The sequence below is a fragment of the Carassius gibelio genome, chromosome B19 (assembly GCF_023724105.1).
Source record: "Carassius gibelio isolate Cgi1373 ecotype wild population from Czech Republic chromosome B19, carGib1.2-hapl.c, whole genome shotgun sequence".
Classification (NCBI taxonomy): domain Eukaryota; kingdom Metazoa; phylum Chordata; class Actinopteri; order Cypriniformes; family Cyprinidae; genus Carassius; species Carassius gibelio.
The window spans coordinates 13,470,661-13,496,414 of NC_068414.1; the positions used below are offsets into that span (position 1 = coordinate 13,470,661).

General features: G+C 41.2%; 1 protein-coding gene across 2 annotated transcripts in view; it reads right to left on the minus strand.

Annotated features, from left to right (window-relative positions):
- Nucleotides 1–4,922: 4,922 nt before the first annotated feature.
- The window catches only part of LOC127979324 (perforin-1-like), a 59,029-nt gene continuing 38,197 nt past the window's right edge, over nucleotides 4,923–25,754 (minus strand). Inside the window, exons 2-3 of one of the 2 annotated variants that reach the window (XM_052584691.1) lie at nucleotides 6,409–6,760; nucleotides 4,923–6,276 (exon numbers count right to left, since the gene is read on the minus strand). In XM_052584691.1, coding sequence (XP_052440651.1) covers nucleotides 5,070–6,128 — 1,059 coding nt within the window. In that variant the 5' untranslated portion in view covers nucleotides 6,129–6,276; nucleotides 6,409–6,760 and the 3' untranslated portion in view covers nucleotides 4,923–5,069. Of the gene's footprint in view, nucleotides 6,277–6,408; nucleotides 6,950–25,754 lie in introns of those variants that run through there. The other variant, XM_052584690.1, reaches the window with a different exon arrangement.

Here is a 25,754-nt window from a genome sequence, read left to right on the forward strand (position 1 = left end):
AGGTCCGCTACGTTCTCAAAACTCAGGCAATTTGATAATACCTAGAATATCAAAATCAACTGCGGGCGGCAGATCCTTTTCCCATTTGGTGCCTAAACTCTGGAATAACCTACCTAACATTGTTCAGGAGGCAGATACACTCTCGCAGTTTAAATCTAGATTAAAGACACATCTCTTTAACCTGGCTTACACATAACATTAATATGCTTTTAATATCCAAATCCGTTAAAGGATTTTTAGGTTGCATTAGTCAGGTTAACCGGAATCGGGAACACTTCCCATAACACCTGATGTACTTGCTACATCATTAGAAGAATGGCATCTTCGCTAATATTAGTCTGTTTCTCTCTTATTCCGAGGTCACCGTAGCCACCAGATCCAGTCTGAATCCAGATCAGAGGGTCACTGCAGTCACCCGGATCCAGTACGTATCCAGACCAGATGGTGGATCAGCACCTAGAAAGGACCTCTACTGCCCTGAAAGACAGCGGAGACCAGGACAGCTAGAGCCCCAGATACAGATCCCCTGTAAAGACCTTGTCTCAGACGACCACCAGAACAAGACCACAGGAAACAGATGATTCTTCTGCACAAACTGACTTTGCTGCAGCCTGGAATTTTACTGTTGGTTTTGTCTGGTCAGAGAAGAACTGGCCTCCCAACGGAGCATGGTTTATCCCCAGGTTTTTTCTCCATTCTGTCACCGATGGAGTTTCTACAGCGATATCATTGACTTGATCCTTGATCTTGACACAATCCAAACAACAAATTTACTAGTCAAAACTACTACCTCTTGATAAAGGTTCAGGCAGAGAGAGAAAATTCAGGTTCCAGGCAGGGTAGAGTTCACACAGGCTTCAAGGATCTGATTCAGGAACTGGCTAGAATGTTCACCAATGAGCTGATGAGAAAATCTGGCAAGGAGGTAAGATCAAGGCTGGCTTATACAGTTAGGGAGACAGGTGAAATCAATGAGGGAAATTAAAGAGGAGTTACGAGGCCAGGAACAGGAAGCTGGATGCTAGTTGACAAAATAAAAGTCTAACAGGAAGTGGTGACCGAATCATGACACTTTCCTTATGTTGAAAACAAGTCTAAAAGTGGGAAAAGACCTGTTACATTAACAGCCAAATCTTTGGTGGAAAAAACTTGACTCATTGCAAAAGTTAAGAAAGGCTAAGTTAAGCTCACAGCCACATTACTGAGTTCTTACTGTGCCATATATTTGCCAAAACTGGCCCAGATACGGTGTAGGATAACTGTGTCACATTTGTGGCATCATGTGTGGGTCACTTTATGCACATAGCCACATTAGCCAGTGTTCATTGTGCCATATCTTTGCCAAAACTGCCCCAGATAAATTTTTTATATACCTTTGCTGAAACATATGTGGAGCACATTTGGTTTACACCCTGATTAGCCTTTGTCGATTGTGCCACATTTTTGACAAATGTGGACCACATTTGGTTGGCACTATTTGAGCCATATTCACTTTTTACCACATGGGCAACATTAGGGTCACATTCAGATTACACATTGCCGTGAACACCACATCTTTACCTACAGAGGCCCTCATGTGTATTTGATACATTTGGGCCATTTTTGGTATTTTACTTGTAGGCCACTTCAGGCTTACATCTATTTTGTACGGGCCATAAGAAGGCCAGCAGTGCTGTATCATTGCCTTAAGTGGCCGGCATCTGCATGCTATCTCGGCAGATAGTGTTCTTTTGCACCCTCAACACTGGTGAGGCAAGATGTTAAAGTCAATAAAGACACAGGACACACCGCTGCTGCTTCACCTTCTGAGTCTTTGTATTGTCAGAGAATTTTGCTAATATTTCTGCATTCTTATATATCAGTTAACGTATAACATGAGACCATAATATGGGATCAGAATCCCGCCTAAAGTACTGCAGTAACGGATTAAAAAAATAACAAGGGTGAAAACAATATTTAAAAGCACAAGTAAAAATATATTGTAGAAGTTTTATAAATGAAAGCAAAGTTATCAGAATAGCAAACAATGGTCATGGACTGAAAAATAATAAGGGTAAATAAAAAACAAAAAACAAAAAAAAAATAAAAAATAATATATATATATATATATATATATATATATATATTTTTTTTTTTTTTTTTTTTTAAATAATAAGCATTAATCAAAACTTTAAACACATTTAAAATCATATTGCACAAAATTGAAATATCAATGCAAATGTTGTCTGACTTGCACACAAAATCGTGTTTTCCTTTGTTATATTTCTGTTTTTTTTGCTCTTAGACTTTTTCTGCTCATATTTTTTATTTTGGTATGCTTATGCTGTTTTTCCCTTCGCTCTTGTTTCCATGTTCTATGCTTGCTTTTCCAAATGTTGCGGTTAGAGTTTCATGTAAGTCAGGGCGAGTTTAAGCGACATCATTGGCTAGTTCTAGATTGACAGCTCCTCTTCTAGCCAATCAGATGAAGAGGGGCGATGACATCACTCCAACGCACCTCACTAGCTGCTCAGTATTGTTCGCTTGTACAGGTAAAAATGATGTTGATGCAGTGGTGATCCATTAACGTAAAATGTGTGTTGCTTGTAGGAAAATGTTCTGTTGTTGCTTTGTTTGGACTCTTCATCAAGCAAAATGAGAAAATAGATACAATATTAAATATTATTCACTCAAAATGTACTTCTTGTTATATTGATTTTATACAACAGTTCAATAAATATTTTCAATGGAGCTGATATTCAGGGGAAAACACTCTTCCTCTTGTGGTACTGCTTAACCGCATGCAAAATATCAAACAGCTCACAAGACCATCAACCTTATCAATGATATACTGTACATGAAAGAAAAAGCTGCAAAGCTGTTTGGAAAAAAACAATACATGACAAATAAAAAATGGCAAAATATTGCCTTCGTACAGTTAACAATTATGAACAATATACAGCAAACTAATCAGTTGTGACTGGGATGTATTACTCTTACTCATATTATCCTCTCCTAACAGTAATAACATTGCGTTTTAAAATTTAGTTTCACGCTTATTATTATTATTATTTTATCCATGACTGCAATATTTTAGGCGGGATTCTTGATCCCATAACCATCTCTTTAGTCAAAGTCACAATATACAAAAACAGTTACTCACATACAGCTTCTCGTCAATTGCTGTTTCCACCAATTCAACTATATAATTTCACTGAACACTTGAAATACAATGCACATACTAATATATAGCTTAGAGTATTCACATAGGATACTTTGTCTAACATTTGAACTTATGAACTGTGTTCAATGTTTTCGGCTGCCTTAAAGTACTCAACTGAGCTCTGGAATTAAAGCACATGGTAGCAAAAATATTATATTTCTTAATATATTCCTTGCATGAACAAATGTATTACCCTTATTTTCAAAAACAACAAGGTTTTTGTTCCTTTTTTTTCCACTGTCACTTATGTAACTTATGACTCTCTAATGTTACATTACCGATCAAAACACATTATATATCCATAAATTCACTCTACTTTCACGTTCCTGCTTTCACAAAGTACTGGCCATTAGCTTCATTCATGCGTAGCACACGTGTTATGCACTTAGCTGAACCAAACCTTTAAACGTCTATTTACAGAATATGTAAACAATTTAGAGTGAAACATTTGCCATTATCACAACTTTGACATCTATAAAATGTCTTTCATTGACAATTTATACATTTCATAACAGGTGAGGGAAGATATTAAAAGTCAATAAAGACACAGGACACACCACTGCTCCTTCTTCTATGTCTGTGAATTGTCTGAGCAGCGATTTTTATTTATTATTTGTAACTACATGTCCCAGGTGTTCATGTGTGGTTTTAGTTTACAGAAAAAACAGATATGAGCTATGTCATCTGAAGTTGCAGCCTGCAAATAGTATCCTAAAGAATGAAATATGATGATTTGATGATATGATTTTATGTTTCTCATAAAAAAAAAAAAAAACTGTACATTTGCATGCCGTATTTTTCGCACCCGAGTATAAGTCGCATCAGTCCAAAAATATGTCATGTTGAGGAAAAAAACATATATAAGTCACACTGGACTATAAAGCCTGGTTCACACCGGACGCCGAACCGGCGCGGAACGGAGGCCGCGTCCTTTTGGCGCCCATGTTAACCTATGGTGTCGGTCACACAAGACGCGGAGCCCGGCACGTGCCGTGAAGCGCCAGTTTCGGCGTCTGGTCTATTTTTTGCGCGAGCTGTGAGCGATCCGCGTCAATTCCGGAAGGAAGTCACACCAAGAAACACGAGACAATCTGGTGAATTGTCAAAATATAAGCAATTTTCAAATTAAAATACAGCGAGTGACAAATGCGATCATATTTGTGTATCTAAACAGACTAGAAAAACAAAAAAACAACACACGCACCCACAGAGCAACGGGAGTGGGCAGACTACAGGGCGGGTGGGAGGAGAAGCGCTTGTCGACCGTTGCGGAGAATACGCGTCTGGTTTGAACAGGCAGGTGCCGGACCGCGCGTGATTTTCCGTTCTGCGCCGCTCCTGCTTTGCTTTGCCGTCCGGTGTGAACCAGGCCTAAGTCACATTTATTTTGAACCAAGAACCAAGAGAAAACATTACCATCTACAGCCGCAAGAGGGCACTATATGTCTTCAGTGTAGACTACAGGAGCACAGAGCAACATAGAGCGTCCTCTGGCGGCTGGAGACGGTAATGTTTTCTATTGGTTCATATCTCTTGGTTCATTTCTCTAGGTTCATGTCAAATTAATTTTGATAAATAAGTCACACCTGACTATAAGTCGCAGGACCAGCCAAACTATGAAAAAAAGTGTGACTTATAGTCCGGAAAATACGGTAATTGATGATAAAAGTATGAAAAATGAAAGAATATAAAAATAAAGAATGTAACGTATATCTGTCTTTAAAAATGCTTTATTAATGCAAAAACAGAAAAGTAATGCGAAGGAAATAAGCAAAGCTTACAGATATATATTTTTTTCTAACAGATAAAAGTGCTGTTAGAGTACAATGCGGTAATTTTTCATGCATAAAAGAATTTGTGATGCAGGTCACAGCATGATCAGCTTTCCATAATTACTCTTGGAGTTTAACTTATCTGAGTTATTGCGAGCTAATTCAAGCCTTGGCAGGTCTTTAACCAGAACACCATTTCTTGAGCTGAAAATATCAGTCAGAGGGGCAGCCATTGGAGAAGGTATGTGTTCATCACACCGAGGGCCCTGTAGACTGGGTGCACATTTCACTTCATAGGTAAAATAGAAGGTGCCATATGTAAAAACACAGGCATCAGTCACAACTCCACTTCTAAGATCAAAAGAGCATGAACCAAGGAAATCTCTGTTCCAGGGGGTGTCTATATCATATAGTTCAAAAGTTAGTTTATTGGCCATTCTGATCTTAATAGGACCAAACTCAAATGTTTCTGGCCAGCATGGATTGTTATTATTATCAATGGTCTGAGTGCTCTTTTTTTGTTCATCATATTTAACTAAGACAAAACTATCTGTTTGTGTAAATGTATCTCCATACAGACCTTTGGCACTGAGACTGTAGACTTTCAGGGTGGCTAGTCCTTTTGCAGTTGGACAGCAGTTAGACTTTATCATTTGACTACTTTCACAAACACAAACACATCTGTCTCTTGCACTGCACTTCCTACCAATCTGGCAAGGCTCAGAGCAAACCTTCATAAGGGCATTTTCAATTATGTATTTTTCAACAGCTTTCTTCAGTCCGTTCCTGGCAGGGTGTTGATTACTCAGTAAGAAATGGAGGGGTTTTAGAGAGTAATGCACAATGTCAGGGAGACTCTTCAAAGACTCGTGCCAGTTTTTGAGGGAATTTGGGTGTGATGAACCAGAAAAAAGTAGATCTTCTCCATTTATGTTTCCCCCGATAATCTCTGTCTGACGCTCACTGAACATGGAGCTGAACTTTTCATTTGTGCCCATCTTTTTCTTCAGTTCTTTACAAAAATGTGCCTGTGTCTTTACAGTTACTACATAGTATGAACCAGAGGCTTCTACATCCAAACAGTCCTTCACTGCAGTGTCTGTAAGCCCATCCACTGCTGCCTGACAGGTTTTGATGGCTGTTATAGCTTTCATTTGCCCTCCTAACTCAACTTCTGTGATATAGTGAGTGCCATAGGTTGAGATCAGGTTGCGGTAGGCGTCTGGATCGTAGGATTAAGGGAGTGATTTGATTGATTCAAGAAACTCTGCTTGAAGAGGAGGCTTTTCAGCTACACGATATCTGTAAAAACAGTAACCATGTTTGAATTCAGTATGGTAATAAAGGGAGTGATTTGCAATTAAAGATTTAGTTTCTTTTCATAGTCATCTTTATAACAGTATGAGTGATGGAAAAACACCCTACTTTTCTCACCTGTAAAAACTGCACCCAACTTCATGTTTGGTAAAACTTTATTTGTCTTCTTTTGATTTTGTCATTGCAAATTTTGCTTCCCTGGAATGAGTGCTTCCAACTGCAGCTCCAACAGCTTTCACATCTAAACCAACTTTCCAGCCGACTGAGAGTGATGATGATGAATCATTGACCAGTGCTTCACTTGATTCAAAGATCTGACTCGAGACTTTCTTTGAACACTTTGGCAAGGTCCTCCAGTCTACAACTGCAGCTGGTAGCTTCTGTTTTCTTCCTCTTAAGTAATTATTTTTTGCCAATTTACAAGTGCCATTTCCCAAATCCCATTTTTCCAAGTTGATCACGTAAGAGCCTTTTCGCTTCATGGTCACAACATCAAATCCCTCTCCAGCAAGATTGTGTCCTGGAACAAAGGGAGCATCCTTACACTCCTTTGATGAACTTATATCATCCTCTCCAGAAATGGTCATGAGAAGCAATGCCCAGAAAACAATGTAAACCTTCAACTGCCCCATGATCTGTTGTGAGATAGAAACATTTATGTCAAATCATTATGGATGTAAAAACTAACATCAAAGGAACAATGACACAGAATTTTAACTTTAACATTGTTATAAAAGTAACAATACTGTTACTTCTAAATTATCAACATTCTAATACATCATATAACTACATTTGTTTCTTTAAAATCATAACTATTAATTTAAAGATTTTCCTTAAATTCACAAAAGTGTTAAATTGAACAGTTAAGAAATGTATCATGAAATGTTGTCTTGCTAACCCGTCTCCTTGAATAATGGATGAGTGGTTTTGGTTTTCAGGTTTGTGATATATATACTGGTGACATAATGACAATTCGTCAAATGACTTATTCATTTTGTGAGAACAAAGAAGAGCATTTATTTTCAGGTGATGTGTCAATTACATCAGCAAATGGATTGTAGTGTTAACACATGCACAGATGCCAACCCCTCAGAGGATCTCAGATGAGTCTAACCCTAATACAACATACAGAACTAACAAATATTGCTACAAGTGTGATTGCATCATATAATAATTGCTCTTAATTCGTTCATTGTGTTCATCATCTGGTTGACTACGTCTTGAATTATTTTTTCTGAAAATGTATGCCATATGTTTACATAAACAGACAGTCACCACTGATGAGCTACTACTAAATATTGTAGAAACTTAATTTTCGGGAAAGTTGCTTTTATACAAATAAATTTGAATTGAATTATATCATGTTATTTGAAGGGGGAAGAATCATGTACGAACAGCATAAATGCAATGCACAACATTTCCCCCCTTCCTACTCTTGTGCCCCAAATGACATGGGCATAAGGAACACAATTAACCTGTACCAAATTTGACTATTCATATATTAAAGGGGTCATGACATAAGAAATCAAATTTGCCTTTATCTTTTGGCATGTAAGTGGTTTTTGTACTATTAAATTATCCTGCATTTTACATAGCTTAAAATGGCCTCCTCATTATAAACAAAGCATTTATTTAATCAAGCTCCAAAAATGGCTTGTTTGGATCCGAGGGGGAATGTGACATCACAAGGGCATAAACATTTGCATAAACATGTAACGAATGCACACATGAAACGAGAGATCCAATCACAGTATTTTAATGGGGTGATCCAAAATCAAAATCCAAAAAACAGGCAAGAGGTCATAAACACAAAATTAGTGGTTATGCCGGGTGACTCCATGAAACACAATGAGACAGGCTGGTTTATATGGAATTTGTGATTAACAGTGATGAATGGGACAAAGGCTTGTGGAAAATGTAATGCCTGCAGTGGGGTGACTATGAGGAAGTGAGATCACTAGTAGACACCCAGGGAAACACACAGTGGCGGTTCTACATTGAAATACACCCTGGGCGAGACCCCTTTCGAGCGCCACCCCCCCCCCCCCCACACACCCCACACACACAAAAAAAATAGCAAAAAGTTCTGCACAAACAGCAATATTTTATTATAACAACTGTTTTCATATGATGTGAGATCATTGCATGCATGTTTCCAATTTGCCATTCCTGCACTTGTTCCTCTTGGAAAACAATTTGCAGCAGAAGCAAAAGAGGCTGTTGTTCTTAATTGAATAAATCAGCCAACTTCTTGCCATCTTTTCACCACTTACTAATGTCTTCTTAAAATATTCGTGGTGGCAACTTCTCCCATTACTCTCATTCCTACGGAAAACAAAGCCAGGTGGCACTTTACTTGGTCATCTGTGAACCAGCTCAGTCCGAATCCTGTCAGTCAGATGTGAGGGCTAGTGGGGCTCAGTGGGGGTTCAGCTCCAGGCATTTCTATCAGACAGCATATTGGCATATTACTCAAAACACATAGCAGTGAAAAAACACAGCCCTACTCATAAATTATCAGAAATATTAAAATTACATTAAATTGCAGTTGTCTTTTAGCTCATACACACACACACACACACACAAACAAACATGATATGCACACCTGAAAGCTCATGCTGGGTAGAAGTAGAGGCAAAGAGGTCTTCATCCTCAATATCAGATATTTGTGGAGACATATTTGTAGCGGAGGAGGTGGTTGGCTCATCCTGACCAGTGGCAGGGGATGCTCCAAAATATTTTAGAAGTGCCCCTGAAATTGCAATTTAACTGCATTTGAAATCAAAAGACCATAGGATAATGTTTTATAAAGCTAAAACAGCCTAGGGTCAAATTGACTCAAAACATAATAGAATGGTTACATAAACATGCTCTTACACACTACATGTCTGTCATTACACGCTATATCCTCCTAGACCCGGAAAAAAAACATTTATTTATTTTATTTCCCCCCCCCCCCCCCCCCCATGTCATCACATTGTTTAGAGCATAGAAACAAATAGTAAAAAAAAATACATTGAAAAATTATATTTTATTCACGTTATGCTATGGTCACTGGGACTCAGTTGTTTAAAAAAATAAAATGACTTTAAATTATATGTATAGGCAAAAACAAAAACTGTTTGGGTTTCAGGATATTTTTCAACCATAATTTGTATATCAATCTAACTTTCATGGAGGTGCCATTAGCCATTAGGTTACTGCCTCAAATGATACGCATGACACACTTTTAGTTATGACTTGTAAAACTATACTTAGGAAACTATACTTAGCATACTGTGTAGCAAATAAAATGCCATTGGTTATTTACAGGGCCTAATGTTAAACCAACTGATGGAAATGATAACTGAACTTTTAACAGTTTTATTGCAAAGCACAATATTATAAATTAGATCTCGTGATTGAGTTGAAACCAAATTATTGTTGTATAAGCATAGCAAGCATCACAGCAAAAAGGCTAACAAAGAGTTATACCCACCACCAATTAACATTAGCCCTTCATTCATGAAATGGATTCTGTAATCATACAGAGACAATAGTTGCATACCTTTATCTTTTGCTCGTTTCTCCTCTTCTTCCTTTCTTTTTTTTCGAAATTGGGCACCTGGCTTTGATCTTTTCTTCTCCATCTCTGTTTATTTGGCACTCGACAATCAACAGATTTCCCATCCCCCCAACTGTCACTCAGGACCAGAAGTCAAGGCTAAACCAATTCACCTTGATGACCGCATAATCGTTTTGTATTACCTAGTTTCATTTGCAGGAACTATAGGCCTGTATTATAACATTATGAATGAAATGTGCGTTATTTGGAAGAAAGTCGAGGTGTGTGACTGACTTTAGCCTATTATTAATTATATTACTAGTAGTAGTGTGGATCCCCCGTCCCCGTCCACCCCCGCCCTGTCCGTTCCATTTGAGAGAGACCCAGAGGTGAAAGGTCGCACGCGCCTCTCGCCCCACCCCCTTACACTTACACTTACAACACAAAGCTTCAGTGGATATTTTCAGCAAGCAGGGGCGCCGGCAGCTGCAGGGAGCGCCAATTTGCCAATTCCACACACAGTGAAATGATATAAATGACGAAAAACCGCTTCGCGACACAGAGGATTTTTTGTTTATCTGCTCGTGCTGCCGCCCCCAATGTGTCACGAAAAAATGACGCCCCGGGCGGCTGCCCGGTTCGCCCGTGCCTAAAACCGCTACTGGAAACACAGACCAGACACTTTGACAAAACACCACTTCCAGACCTAGATGTTGATGAATAGTCATCATTTCATCACAGGTCCTGTCCCCTGGCAGTTGCTTAACGGCTTGCATGTGCCTTACACTGGATTCAAGCATCGCATTGTGTCAAATCCAAATAGAATCCATTATAATAATTGCCACTGTCTTGTCAACACTGGATACAGTATACAGATACATGTTCACTTTCTGACATAGTCTGTCGACTGTCTGTCGTAATGGAAAGTTTGCAAAGAAACATTTGTTGAAAGAAGTTGGATCTGACTGTAGTTGCATCACAAACTGTAAGTAAAGTAATTTAATAATGCTTTTTCTCTTAATTATGGTTTTATATGGTTAATGTTTTCAAAACACTTTACATTTTTTAATAAGTCCATGTTTTACTCACCCTCAAAGAATCTTTCAGTTTAATCCAATTGGAGTTATACTAAAACTTTTCCTTGATCTTCCAAGCTTTAAAATGGGAGTAGGCCTCAAATAATAAGCAATCCATAATAAACTAAAAAAAAAAGTTTGTTGAGACAAACTTTAAGTTGGCTTGAGAAAGCCTGACCAGAAAGTTTGAAGAAGTTTAAAGAAGTTAGAAGTTTATAGTTTAAAGTTAGATTGATAGATTAGTTGAAAGAAAGAAAGATATATTAGTTAGAAAGAATGACAGATAGATTAGTTAGAAAGAATGATATAGATTAGTTCAAAAGAAAAAATGATAGATAGATTAGTTTGACAGAAAGAATGCATGCGACTAACATGTTTCTAGCATGATTAGCAAGTTACTAGCATGTTGTTAGCATGACTAGCATGTCGCTACCATGTTTCTAGCATGTTTCTAGCATGATTAACATGCTGCTAACATGTAGCTAGATTTTTTCTAGCGTGATTAGCAAGTTACTACCATTTTTTAGAATGACTAGCATGTTGCTAGCATGTTTCTACCATGACTAACATGTTTCTAACATGATTAGCAAGTTACTACCATTTTTTAGAATGACTAGCATGTTGCTAGCATGTTTCTACCATGACTAACATGTTTCTAACATGATTAGCATGTTAATAGCATTTTGCTAACATATTGTTATCATGACTAAGATGTTGCTAGTATATTTCTAGCATGATTAGCATTTGTCTAGCACATTGCTAACATGTTTCTAGCATGATTATCATGTTGTTAGCATGTTTTTTAGCATGATTAGCATGCAACTATCATGTTGCTAGCATGATTCTAGCATGATTAGCATGTTTGCTAACATGTTTCTAGCACGTTTAGCATTTTGTTAGCATATCGTTAGCATGTTTCTTGCATTATTAACATGTTGCTAGCATTTTGCTAGCTTGTTTCTAGCATGATTATCATGTGACTAGCATTTTGCTAACATGATTAGCATGATTTTAGCATGTTGTTAGAATGTTTGCTAGCATGTCGCTAACATGTTTCTAGCATGATTAGCATGTTGCTAGCATGTTTCTAGCATGTTTCTAGCATGACTAGCATGCGACTAGCATGTTGCTAGCATGATTAGCATATTGTTAACATGTTTCTAGCATGCGACTAGCATGTTGCTAGCATGATTTTAGCATAATTAGCATGTTGCTAACATTTTTCTAGCATGCATGTTGCTAGCATGATTAGCATGTTGCTAGCATATCGCTAGCATGATTAACATGTTGTTAGCATTTTGCTAGCATGTTTCTAGCAAGCGACTAACATGTTGCTAGCGTTATTTTAGCATGATTAGCATAATGCTAGCATGTTTCTAGCATGATTAACATGCAACAAGCATGTTTCTAGCATGATTAGCATGTTGCTAACATGTTTCTAGCATTATTAGCATGTTGTTAGCATGTCGCTAGCATGTTTCTAGCATGATTAACATGTTGCTAGCATGTTGCTAGCATGATTTTACCATGATTCGCATTGTTGCTAGCATATTCCTAGCATGATTAGCATTTGCTAGCATGTCGCTAGCATGTTTCTAGCATGATTAGCATTTTGCTAGCATGACTAGCATGCGACTAGCTTGTTGCTAGCATTATTTGCATGTTGTTAGCATTTTTCTAACATGATTAGCATGGGACCAGCATGTTGCTAGCATGATTTTACCATGATTAGCATGTTGCTAGCATGTTTCTAACATGATTAACATGTTGCTAGGATGTTTCTAGCATGACTAGCATGTTGCTAGCATGATTTTAGAATGATTAGCATGTTTCTAGCATGACTAGCATGCGACTAGTATGTTTCTAGCATGATTTACCATAGTTTACCACGATTTACCATAGTTTACCATGATTTACCATAGTTTACCATTATTTACCAGGGTTTACCATGATTTACTATAGTATACCAAAATTTACCATGTTCAAGTATGATTTACTGATTCTAGCATGATTTATCATAGTTTACCACAATTTACCATAGTTTACCATGATTTACTATTCACCTTATTCCGCCCCGCCCACTTTTAATACTTCGCATTTCCGCATTTTGTCATCCGACTTCCGCTAAACCGATAACGGCACATCCGGTTACTAGTTTAGTAGTTGTAAGATTGTTTATAGCTAGCTATAACTGTGGCGAAATGACAAAGAACGTTATGTTATAAATTGGGAGCACGATGAAAACGTCTTATGACGATCAAATGGTCTCAAATTGTCCCATCCATCGACGCTGTTAACGTGGGTAATGTTAGACGATATGAAGAAGTGGCCAGAGTTAACCACTTTAACTGCCCTGTCAGAAGGAGTTGATGGAGCAGCAAGGAAAAATGATTTAAAAAAAAATGTACCGAGGCTTACCAGTATTTACATAGTGAGACAGTGGGTAAACCTGTATGTACTGTTACACAGCGAAGGTTTTTTCGTCTTTTTAAAATTGAACGTGCAACCAGCCAGTCGAGCCGTCTAAACCTCTCAGCATGGTGCTGGTTAGTTTTGTGTTTGTGTGTGTGTGAGTGTGATGTTAATATACACGAAGTTATAAATGTTTAAAAGTATAATAACGTGTTTGATGACCATCATCAGACTAAGTATTTTGTCTAATAACTTAATTGTACAGTGGAGTAAGGTAAGTGAACGTTTATCAGTTACACATTAGAAAAGGAGGAGGCTGGAACTTGGAAGTGAAAAACGCCTTAAATCCAGGTATGCATAATTATTAGGCAGATTTAATTTACAGATTAAACGAGCCAAAAAAAGATGATATATCACTTCTAAAAGATTAAATGCAAAATTAATAGTTAAGATTGGTTTGGAATTGGTAAATTTTACCAAAAAATATGATCAGAAAATCAGCTTGCCTCTTAATTCTGCACAGTGTATATGCAAAAGGTAAGGTAAAGGTAAGATTTGGTAGGTGTACATTAAGTCTAATCAATGAATAATGTAGGTAAGTGTCAAGTGTAATAATAATGAATGATTCTGAAATAAGACAACTGTATAATCTTTGAAATGTATTTTAGGTTTGCCATGTTCTGTACAGGGCTGAGTTTCTGTAAGCTGCTCATCTGGGATCCATCACAGCAAGTTACATGTGCCACACAATCAGCAATTCTCTGCCAAGACTGTAGCTAGACTACAAACCTTTTATTTTAAGTGTGTGCTTCCTCGTGTCAGATGAGTTTCAGGCAGGCGACCTGCTGCTTTCAACAAGATAGTTGCAGCTTTGTAAATAAACAGGAATGAGAATAATTAGGTTAAGGATAGGATATTAGGTAATTGGGATCGGATGTAGAGGGTGTGGGTGAAGACTAACTATATGAAATAAGTTGTTTTAAATCAGTTGTGTTAAACAAGAGACAGACTGTGATTTGTTTTTTAGAACATGGATAATTTAATATAAGTTGTATAAAATCATTTGTGATGTGTTGATCAGTGTTTGTTGTTTCCAGGAAGCAAGAGACACCTCCTACTGACCATCCTATAAAATTTCAACATTTTATTTCCATATGTAATAAACCAAGATGGAATTAACTTGCAAACTTGACATGACTTATTCCTTCAAATCAGAGATTAAAGATGAAAAAAAAGATCAAATTAAGATAAATAAAAACTATTTACAGCAGGTAATGTCAGGTGACACTGTAAAGGTTCATAAAAATATCTATCACAGCAGGTAACTTCTGGTGACTTTGTAAAGGTTCATAAAAAATAACTATCACAGCAGGTAACTTCTGGTGACTTTAAGCAAGATCAGGGGCATGTGGATCTGATCACCCTCACAGCTGTCCACTGCATCACTGGCGGTCATCGATACATCTGTGGAAATAATTCAAAATTTTTACATTAGTACTTACAATATATCATGAGAATTAATATATTATGTGACCCGAACTTAGAACTGTGTGTGTGTGTGTGTGAGTGAGAGAGAGAGAGAGAGAGATGCATTAGAGACAAAACAGTATACACACTGTTAACTGTAGTGTTCAAACGTAGGTCAGTATCTGAATGAGAAATGTAGATAGCTGGCCTGCTATCACCTGCAATCTCTGTAGCAGGAATAATGTGAGCTATTGTAATGTACTATAATATCTTGTACTACCGTAAATATTAAATAAATAGGTGGACAATGGTAATCATGGAAAATTCGTGGTCTTTGTTAACTGCCTGTTACTGATCATAAATGTATTCATAGAACGGACTTCATAAATCTAACGTTAGGCGAGCAAACACATAGCTAGTTAAGGTTAGCTTACCCGAATCTGACAACCTTTTCATCCCCGGCGTGACCTCTTTAACGGGACATCGTAGTCGAGCCATTTCTCGGGGTAAGGGTGTTCGTCAGTCGCCTTCCCGTCCATGAAATGGTACAAACACACATAAGAGCGCTTGGGTGGGCGCTTCAAATTTAGCGCCGTCATCCATTTCCTCAGGTGTTTCTCTTCTTTAGGTGGTGGGTGTAAATTGTAAAGTGCACCACAACACTCCGACCGCGTCACAATGTGTTCGCTACATCGTTGGTGCAATTATTTTTTTTAAATACAATTGTTATGCAGCCCCTAACTGAGCATATATCATACTTCTCTTCGTTCTGCGATCTGTTATCTAGCCAGCCACTAGCTTAGGTACGTTACATCCGGTCCCTCAGCCGGAAGTAAGATGACAAAACGAGCGCAATGGCGGCACCGTTGTTGCCATGGAAAATAAGGTGAATAGTATACCATGATTTACCATGTTCAAGTATGATTTACTGATTCTAGCCTGATTTAGCATAGTTTACCATGATTTACCATTGTTTACCATGATTTACCACGATTTACCATTGTTTACCATGATTTACCACAATTTACTATAGTTTACCATGATTTACTATAGTATACCACGATTTGCCATGTTCAAGTATAATTTACTGATTCTAGCATGATTTACCATAGTTTACCATGATTTACCATAGTTTACCATTATTTACTATAGTATACCATGATTTACCATAGTTTAGCATGATTTACCATGATTTACCATAGTTTACCATTATTTACTATAGTATACCATGATTTACCATGTTCAAGTATGATTTAATATGATTCTAGCATGATTTACCATAGTTTACCATTATTTACCACGATTTACCATAGTTTACCATTATTTACCACGATTTACCATAGTTTACCATGATTTACTATAGTATACCACGATTTACCATGTTCAAGTATGATTTACTGATTCTAGCATGATTTATCATAGTTTACCATGATTTATGATCTATGATAATTAGATAGATAGAAATAGATAGATAGATAAGATGAGTTTGAATGAGTTTAAATTAATAAGCATCAAAGCTTGATTGAGTCTAATGGGATTTGGAGCTTGGGTCATCTGAACATCCGGTCAATGAAAGTCTATGGGCATTTTTTTATGATTTTTAATATAAATTTTTAAGAAAACCGTAACTCAAACCATTCTGAAAATATATAGCAAACCGAGCCAGAACAGTATGAAGGTCTGACCCGAGTTTGGAGTATGTAGCTTAAAGGTGTCCAAAAATTTTCGAAGAAGAAGATGAAGAAGAAGAAGAAGAAGAAGTTTAAATAGGGTTTCAGTAAGTTGGCTTTCTCAAGCCAACTTAAATTTTAAATAGGGTTTCAGTAAGTTGGCTTTCTCAAGCCAACTTAAATATTCCTCACACGGCTCCATGGGGTGAATAAGGCCTCCATCAGCGAATCAATGTGTTGATTTTTTTTTTTTTTTTTTGAGTTTTTAAAATGTCTTAAATAGTTTTTTCTCACCTTTGCATACTGTAATGTGTCTCACAAGCCTCTCACACACAATACCACTGTGTTCCCAAAATTCATTGCAGTCATTGAACCCTTATGATACTTTAATTGTCTGCCAATCTACACATACATTTCATTAAAAAAAAGCAGTGATATCATCAAAGGGTAAAAAAAAAACAACAAAAAAAAACACCTACATTCCCAACTAAAAATAGATTCGCCCCTGAGCAAATCAAAATGTTGTCCTCATTTTCCAACTGAACTGGCGAGTAAGCTGGTGAAAAACAGTCTGTTCCATGTAGCATACTATAGAAACTCAGTAAGAAGCTGTAGTTTTAAGTTAATGAATTGTGTTCTGTCATACCAAGGCTTTCAAGGCATGTTCCACGTATTGCAAGTTAGTACACTGCATACAGTATTCTCTGACATTTGCCCCTCAATTTGTCCATCCATTCCTGGCCACCAAAAATAACTCCAGGTGATCTCTTTCATGCAGACACCTCCACGCTGTCCTGTGTGTAACTTTTTTTTTTTTTTTTAAAGAACTTATTTACGCACCACAACAAACAGCCATACTGCACTGTAGGGGTGTGCTTGTTCTAGTATCGGTACCAAACCGTTCCTGGGCAAATTCCTGATCATCCTTATCCCCTTGGAGTGGAAACTTTGGAGTGCAATCCTGTCAACTGTCATTATCAAGTTGCTAGGAATGCACTTGGCAAAAAGAGTGACATAATTTCCTCATTATCTTCAGCTGGGATGGCCCCATGACAACGCAGCATGTGTTCATCAGGAGATTCGCTGATAGACACTGACACAAAAAACAATAGACATTTTATATTTTAAAAAGTTTTATATTTAGTTTTTATATATTATATAGCATATTTTTAAAACATTAAAATATAAAATGTACAGTGCCCTCCATACGTATTGGAACAGTAAAGACAAAATTGCTTGCTGTGGTCAAGAAATCTGTAAATAGGATTATAAAATGAATATGAGACAAAACTACAGAATGTCTTTCTAAGTGTTCAGCTGTGTCCTGTTGCATTAATTCTTCAGATACTAAAAGCAGGGATTGTATATTATCAGTTAGATCCATTGCTTCTGCATTCTAAGTCTTGCATTTGATGATCTATTCTATCAATTTGGCTCCTGCAATTGTCACGTAACGTGTTATGGGAAACACAGGAGAAGGAACCAATTTGCAGGTACGTCGTTTATTAGGGATAATCCAAAAGGGTAAACAGTCCAGGCAGGGTCAAAACCAGAAGATCAAAGCAGACATAAACAAGACACTAACGCAAGGCAAGACAAGGATGACGGGCATGAAATAACATAACATTAAACAAGGACTCCGTAACACAGACTAAGACAGACTGGGTATTTATACACAGAAGGATAATGGGGAAACAGGAGACAGGTGGGGGGAACAATCAATTACGCAACAAGGAGGAAGGTGACCATATAAGGAAACAGGAAGTGATCTGGGACAGACACCGTGAGAATGAGGACATCTAGTGGAACCCCGGGGAACAACAACCCAGACACTGTGACAGTACCCCCCCTCTACGGAGCGGCTCCCAGACGCTCCAAGACAAAACACAACACAGAGACCAGGAGGGAGTTGGACAGGTGGAGGCTCAGGGGGAGAGACGGAGGGCCGGAAAAGGAACACATGGGGGACAAACACCAGAAATGAAAACATAAAACAGGGAGACCAGGAGGGAGGAGGACCGGAGGAGGTACAGGGGGAGGAACGGAGGGCCAGACAAACACCAGGGCGGAGTGGAAGACCACCACAGCTTTGTGGTCAAAGTCAAAGCCCTCCAGGGCGGAGCGGAAGACCACCACAGCCTTGTGGTCAAAGCCAAAGTCCCCCAGGGCGGAGCAGACGACCACCACATCCACGTGGTCGAGACAGGAGTCCCCCAGAATGGAGCAGTAGACCATGCAGTGACTTGACTTGGCTCTGGAGGGTCCACTGGCACCCGACTCGACTCCTGAGAGTCCACCGGAACCTGACCCGACTCCGGAGAGTCCACGGAACTCCGAATAGACTCTGGACTGTCTGTGAAGACCTGAGGTGCCTCAGCTTCGGGCACTGCCTCTGGAACGGCCTCGGACACCACCTCGGTAACGGCCTTGGGAGCGGCCTCGAGCACCGCCTCGGCCTCTGGAACAGCCTCGGGCACTGCCTCGGCATCAGGCACCGCCTCGGCATCCGGAACAGCCTCGGGCACCGCCTCGGCCTCTGGAACAGCGTCGGGCACCGCCTCGACCTCCGGAACAGCCTCGGGCACCGCCTCGGTAACTGCATTGGGAACAGCCTCGGGCACTGCCTCGGCCTCGGGCACCGCCTCGGCCTCCGGAACAGCATCGAGCACCGACTCGGCATCGGGCGCTGCCTCGGCATCGGGTGCCACCTCGGCCTCTGGAACAGCGTCGGGCACCGCCTCGACCTCCGGAACAGCCTCGGGCACCGCCTCGGTAACTGCATTGGGAACAGCCTCGGGCACCGCCTCGGCCTCGGGCACTGCCTCGGCCTCGGGCACCTCCTCGGCCTCCGGAAACAGCATCGAGCACCGACTCGGCATCGGGCGCTGTCTCGGCATCGGGTGCCACCTCGGCCTCTGGAACAGCGTCGGGCACCGCCTCGACCTCCGGAACAGCCTCTGGCACCGCCTCGGTAACTGCAATGGGAACAGCCTTGGGCACCGCCTCGGCCTCCAGAACAGGATCGAGCACCGCCTCGGCCTCTGGAACAGCAACGGGCACTGCCTCGACCTCGGACACCACCTCGACCTCCGGAACAGCCTCGGCATCGGGTGCCACCTCGGCCTCTGGAACAGCGTCGGGCACCGCCTCGGCCTCTGGAACAGCAACGGGAACCGCCTCGGCCTCCGGAACAGCATCGGGCACCGCCTCTGCCTCTGGGACAGCATCGTGCACCTTATCTGGAGACTCAGGCTTTGAGTCGGCCATCTTGTGCTGTGGCGCTGGGCTGGCGGCCATCTTGTGCTGTGGTGCTGGGCTGGTGGCCATCTTGTGCTGTGGCACTGGGCTGGCGGCCATCTCGTGCTGTGGCACTGGGCTGGCGGCCATCTTGTACTGTGGCGCTGGACCGGTGGCCAATTTGGGCATTGGCGCTGGGTTAGCGGCCATCTTGTACTGTGGCGCTGGGCTGACGGCCTTCCTGGGCAGTGGTGCTGGGCTGACGACCACCCTGCCGGAAGAGACAGGAGTGGCTGGGGCATCCCACCGACACCGAAACTGCAGGTAGCGAACAAATTCCCAGAACTCCAGCGTCTCCAACTGCGCCATCTCTTCCTGAGGCACTGGATCATCCAGCCCGCCATTGAAGTGGTCTTTAAGGGCCGCATCATTGTATCCCATGCCTTCAGCCAGGGACCAGAACACTTGAGCCAGGGCACCCACTTCGTTGCCCTCTTGACGGAGGGCGGTCAACCGAAGATACTTGACCCGCCTCTCCGCCATCTTGGCTGGGGAACGGAAAAGTGACATACCGCTGGTTCCTACGTTGACGGAGTCCTTCTGTCACGTAACGTGTTATGGGAAACACAGGAGAAGGAACCAATTTGCAGGTACGTCGTTTATTAGGGATAATCCAAAAGGGTAAACAGTCCAGGCAGGGTCAAAACCAGAAGATCAAAGCAGACATAAACAAGACACTAACGCAAGGCAAGACAAGGATGACGGGCATGAAATAACATAACATTAAACAAGGACTCCGTAACACAGACTAAGACAGACTGGGTATTTATACACAGAAGGATAATGGGGAAACAGGAGACAGGTGGGGGGAACAATCAATTACGCAACAAGGAGGAAGGTGACCATATAAGGAAACAGGAAGTGATCTGGGACAGACACCGTGAGAAGGAGGACATCTAGTGGAACCCCGGGGAACAACAACCCAGACACTGTGACAGCAATGGGTAGGGGGGCGTCCCATCCCTGTGCGTTGAGCCGACTAGTTTAGCCGATTAGTTGTTTCCAGTGCTGACGGTCTTGTGCCAGCTGCTCTGCATCCTCCATATCAACTCCATGTTGCTGGAGGTTGCCCGCAATGACGTAAAGCCATCGGTTGCGGAGTTTACCTCTTGGTCGTCTCCAGCCTGCGGCCCTCGGATCAAAATGGAGAATGGCTCTCGTTCGATGGTCAGGAGGATGGTGTCGTCAGGTCAGCCAGGTGGTAACTGCCGAAGGACACTCCAGGGACCAGCTCACAAACCCTGGACATCAGATGGTCAATGATACAGTTGAAGAGGTCAGGAGCAGCCACACAGCCCTGGTGAATGCCACTGGAGATGGGAAACCAGTCTGAGTCTCTGCCGTTGATGCGGACAAAGCTCTCTGCATTGTTAAAAAGCAACTTGAACAGGCCAATGATCTTGGGTGCTGCTCCAAGGGCGTGTAGGATACTCCACAGTGAAGTGTGGCAGACAGTGTCAAAGGCAGCCTTCAGATCTATGAACTCAATGTAAAGATGGCGATCTTTATGGATTTCATAGGTCTTCTCTATCAGCATGCGAACGGTGAAGATTTGGTCTGTTGTGGAGCTATTAGGAATGAAGCCAGCCTGCTGGGGACGGTGGCTGCTTCTGATGGCTGGGAGAGCACGAGTGAGCAAGATCCTGGTAAAGAGCTTTCCGGGGATGGAGAGAAGGGTAATGCCTCTGTAGTTGCCGTAGACTAGCCTGTCACCCTTACGTTTCCAGAAGGGCAAGATGACTCCTCTGGTCCAGTTGCTGGGAAGCATCTCTGTCTCCCACACCCCATTGAATATTTGGGTAAGCCACTTAACGATGCTTTCACCACCTGATTTTAGCATCTCAGCGGTTATTGCACAGATGCCGAGGGATTTCCTGTTCTTAAGTTTTTCTAAACGGCTCTGACTTCCTCAGGTGTGACAGGGTCTGTACTGCAGACAGCACTAGGGGCTGCAGCGTTAACGGCAGATGAGGTGGCGGAACTGCAAAAGGAGGCTGAAGCGCTCTTTCCAGCGTTGCAGTTCGCTTCAGTTGCTATAAGGTTGCCATCAGAATCTTTCACCAGGGCTGACTTGATGTGTGGGCCATTACGGGCTTAGTGCAGCAGACTAAAGACATGGCTCATATTGTTGTTATTGGCCACAGACTCTAGGTGTTTAGCTTCTGCTTGCCAAAACTTTTCCCTATCCTCAGCTATAACCACATTGCGCTGGCAGTTCAGTCGCTGATACTCTGTCAGGTAACCACAGAGCCGGGCCTCACGCCACCGGTCGATGATGTTGAGTGTCCTCTCCGATATCCAAGGCTTTTTCGGGGAAGGTCGAAAGCATCCGAAGACATTGTGAGCTGACTTGATGACAGTCTTTCACCTTGTCGGTAGCCAGGTTATCAAAGGTGTGGCGGATGGTGCAGCTGAAGTCTGTGGTGATGTTTGGATCACTGAGTAGGGAGGAGTCCAGGTGATGCTGAGTCTTGGTGTGCTGGTTGGCTCGCAACTTTAACTTGAGCCGGGCCACTAGCAGGCGATGGTCTGTGTTAACAAGCTTTGCTCCTCGGTACACACTGCAGCTGGTGACAAATGGCTTCCAGCATCGAGAGATCTGGCCTTGAAGTGGCGTAGGGGTTACCCTAGGCGGGCTGGTCTCCAGGGTAGGTTCCAGACAAAGACCCCAGTAAGTCGGTACGCTGTGAGGTGGCAGCCCCACCAACCGACTATCCTGCATAGGGTTAAAAACCCACCCAGGAGAAACCATTTGTTACGAAACCGATCAGAGGAAGTAGTCAGACTGCCCAACACGGTAACAGACCCAAACCTGCCCTGACCAACGAGTACAGATCAACCTTTGTAGTAGGACCCGAGTCGCCACATGAAATGTCCAGACACTCCTTCACCCCGAAGCTGCCACCCTGCTGTCCTGAGAGCTCTGCCACTATAACATCTCCTTGGCAGGGCTCTGTGAAGTTCGATGGCATGGCAATGGCGAAACAACAGCAGGTGACCAATGCTACTTCTGGAGTGGCCCAGAGAGATGGACAGGCCTTTATGGCATGGCCCAAAGGCCCTCCACAAGTCCCTCATCAGCTGGACATCCCAGAGCGACAGGTTACTGTCGGCCCGCTTTCTCCACCAAAACAGCAAGATGACAGTAATCGTTGCTTATGCCCCCACCGATGTCGCTGATGAGGATACGAAGGATGAATTCTTTGACCAACTCCATCAGGCTGTTGGCCAAGCCTTGCAACACGATATCACCATCATCCTCACAGATGCCAATGTCACTCTATCTAGCAGTGATCGGTCAACAGGCTCACATGTCGGCTCAACCTTTGCTGACAGGTACACAAACGACAACGGAAACCACCTACTCCTTTTCTGCCACCACAACAACCTTTGCGTTGCAGATACCTGGTTTCCCCAGAAGCTTATCAATCACTAGACATGGTAAAGCCCAGATGGCAGAATTAGGAAAGCGCTGGACCATATCCTCATCTCTCGAAGTATTAAATGATGACACACACAAACCAGGATGGAGGAAGCCGACTCTAAAATAAAAAAGCAACCAATTTGGATGCTAAAAGAAAAGAGGAAGTCAATTGGAACTATAGATAAAACAAAGGGCATGGAGAAACTAACCAGCAATGACGACCAAATCATCTGAGAAAAACAACGGTAGTCGATGACAGGCAAATCATAAAAGCTGTGAAAATGAACCCTAAAATGCATGTCTGTAAAATCACCAACAACCTCCAGAAAGCTGGGATGATGCTCTGTCAATCTACAGTCAGCTGGAGATTTTGACACAGAATTACAGAAGCTACACAGCAAGATACAAACCTCTGATCATCACCAAAAATAGAAAGGCATGATTCTTCACAAATGCGTGCCAGTAGAGCTTTGGAACTGAGTTGATGGACCGTTGAGACAAAGATTAACCTTTATCTAAGTGATTGCAAAGCAAAAGTGTGGAAAGAAAAAAGAAAACTGATCCTAAGACCTGGATATGAGTCTGGTGATGTCTACGGGTTGCAGACTCGCTGCTCTGATTGCATGCAAGAGAACTAAATATTAACTTTTAATCTTTTACATCTGCCTTAAATTCAACTGTTCCAATACTTATGATCACATCAGATAGTGGGATAAACTCTAAAAGTGCTGTCCTTTTTATTTGGTAAAACATGTATGTGTTGAAAGACCTTATAATAAAATGTGACATTGTATGCATCTTCATCTTTTAATCATATTTGCAAATGTCTTGACTCCACAGCAGAGAAAGCAATTTTGTCTTTACTGTTCCAATAGTTTTGAAGGGCACTGTATATTTGAATTGTAGTACTTAAGTAACCCAAGTCTCATGTAGTTAGAAAATAAAGCTAGAGTAGTAAATACAATGAGACTGGCCTTGGGCTCGTTGTAGGGAAATACAACTTGTTTTATATGTTACTTAATACATGTATATTTGTAATACTATTGGCTATTCTTATAAAGACCACCACAACTGTATTTTGATTGCAAAAATATTCACAAATATTTATTTACAACATTAAATAAAAGATAAATGTATCTTAGAATAAAATAAAACAAATCACATTCCCTCTGAAAAAATGTCCAACCCCGTTGCAGTACTGTTCGATGACACTTTGTGTGGGGTGAGGCCTAAAAACTGGAATGGCCGCTTCACTCATAAACTGAGCATAAACAAAAAAAGCACGTGCATGTGAATGTTAGTACTCACGAATCCAGGATAACTTAGTACAGCAAAGGCAATGGTAATGGCGATGGTAATGGCAAAGGAAGAAGCACAGCACAGACGATCACGGCAGGGCACACAGAAACAGCAGAGCAGAAACAGCAGGGCAGAAACAGCAGGGCCTTCGGTTGGAAAACCAGTCTCTCTCTCACCAACGTCCATCTCCTTAGAGCATATTATCTGAATTGAGCCACATTATCAAACACTATTTATTATTGAATTAGCGTTAGCTTTGCTTTAGCTTTAGAGATATCACAATGCTAAAACTACTACTAAAACATGAGCACAAGTGGCACAGAATGCTACCGTTAAAGGTGCTGTAGGGAACTTTTGTAAAAAAATATTTTTTACATATTTATTAAACCTGTCATTATGTCCTGACAGTAGAATATGAGACAGATAATCTGTGAAAAAAATCAAGCTCCTCTGGCTCCTCCCAGTGCTCCTATTGCCATTTGCAGAAACTCCATCACTCCGGGAAAAAAATAACCAATCAGAGCTGGGGTCCGTAACTTTGTTTGTGTTCAAAATGTAGAAAAATTAACATAATAAGCGAGTACACCATGAATCCATTTTCCAAACCGTGTTTTTGGTTTGTCCTGAATCACTAGGGTGCACCTATAATAAGTGTTTATATTCGGACTAGATTGCTTCGGGGATACGGCGGCGGAGTAACCAAGTACCTTTGTGATTCTTCATAGACATAAACAGAGAGAAGTAGTTCCGGCTACGATGTTCTTCCGCAAGACGCAAGCAGTTCTGTTTATTAACCGCTAAAGCGTCAAAAGTTCCCTACCGCAGCTTTAATTAGCATGTCGCTAACCACATTATACATCCAGTCTCTTAACTATAACAGTTCGATATAGCACAAAATTACAGGCATACACAATCATATTCACCTCTTGCAGGTCACACCAAAGTTTTTTGTTGTAAGGACCACGAGTAGTCGACCATCATTACAAAACATTAATACCGGTTCTCCAAAGAATCGAACTCAGTCAGGGATTTTTCTCTCAGAAGAAAAGACTTTATTTTAAGCAAAACAAAGCCGAGACGAGGTCGAAACAAAGCTCGTTGCAAGGAGATCTCCCGAAATGCAATTTGGTTTCTCCTTATATACACTATTTGGGGCGTTTCCAAATAGTCAAACTTTTCCTTATGCTTGCAATTTTTATCCCTCCCTAGGGAGGAGAGGCCCCTACTTGTTTTGTTATAAGGAAAGGCCCTTTCTGGCCATATGTTTCTCCTCA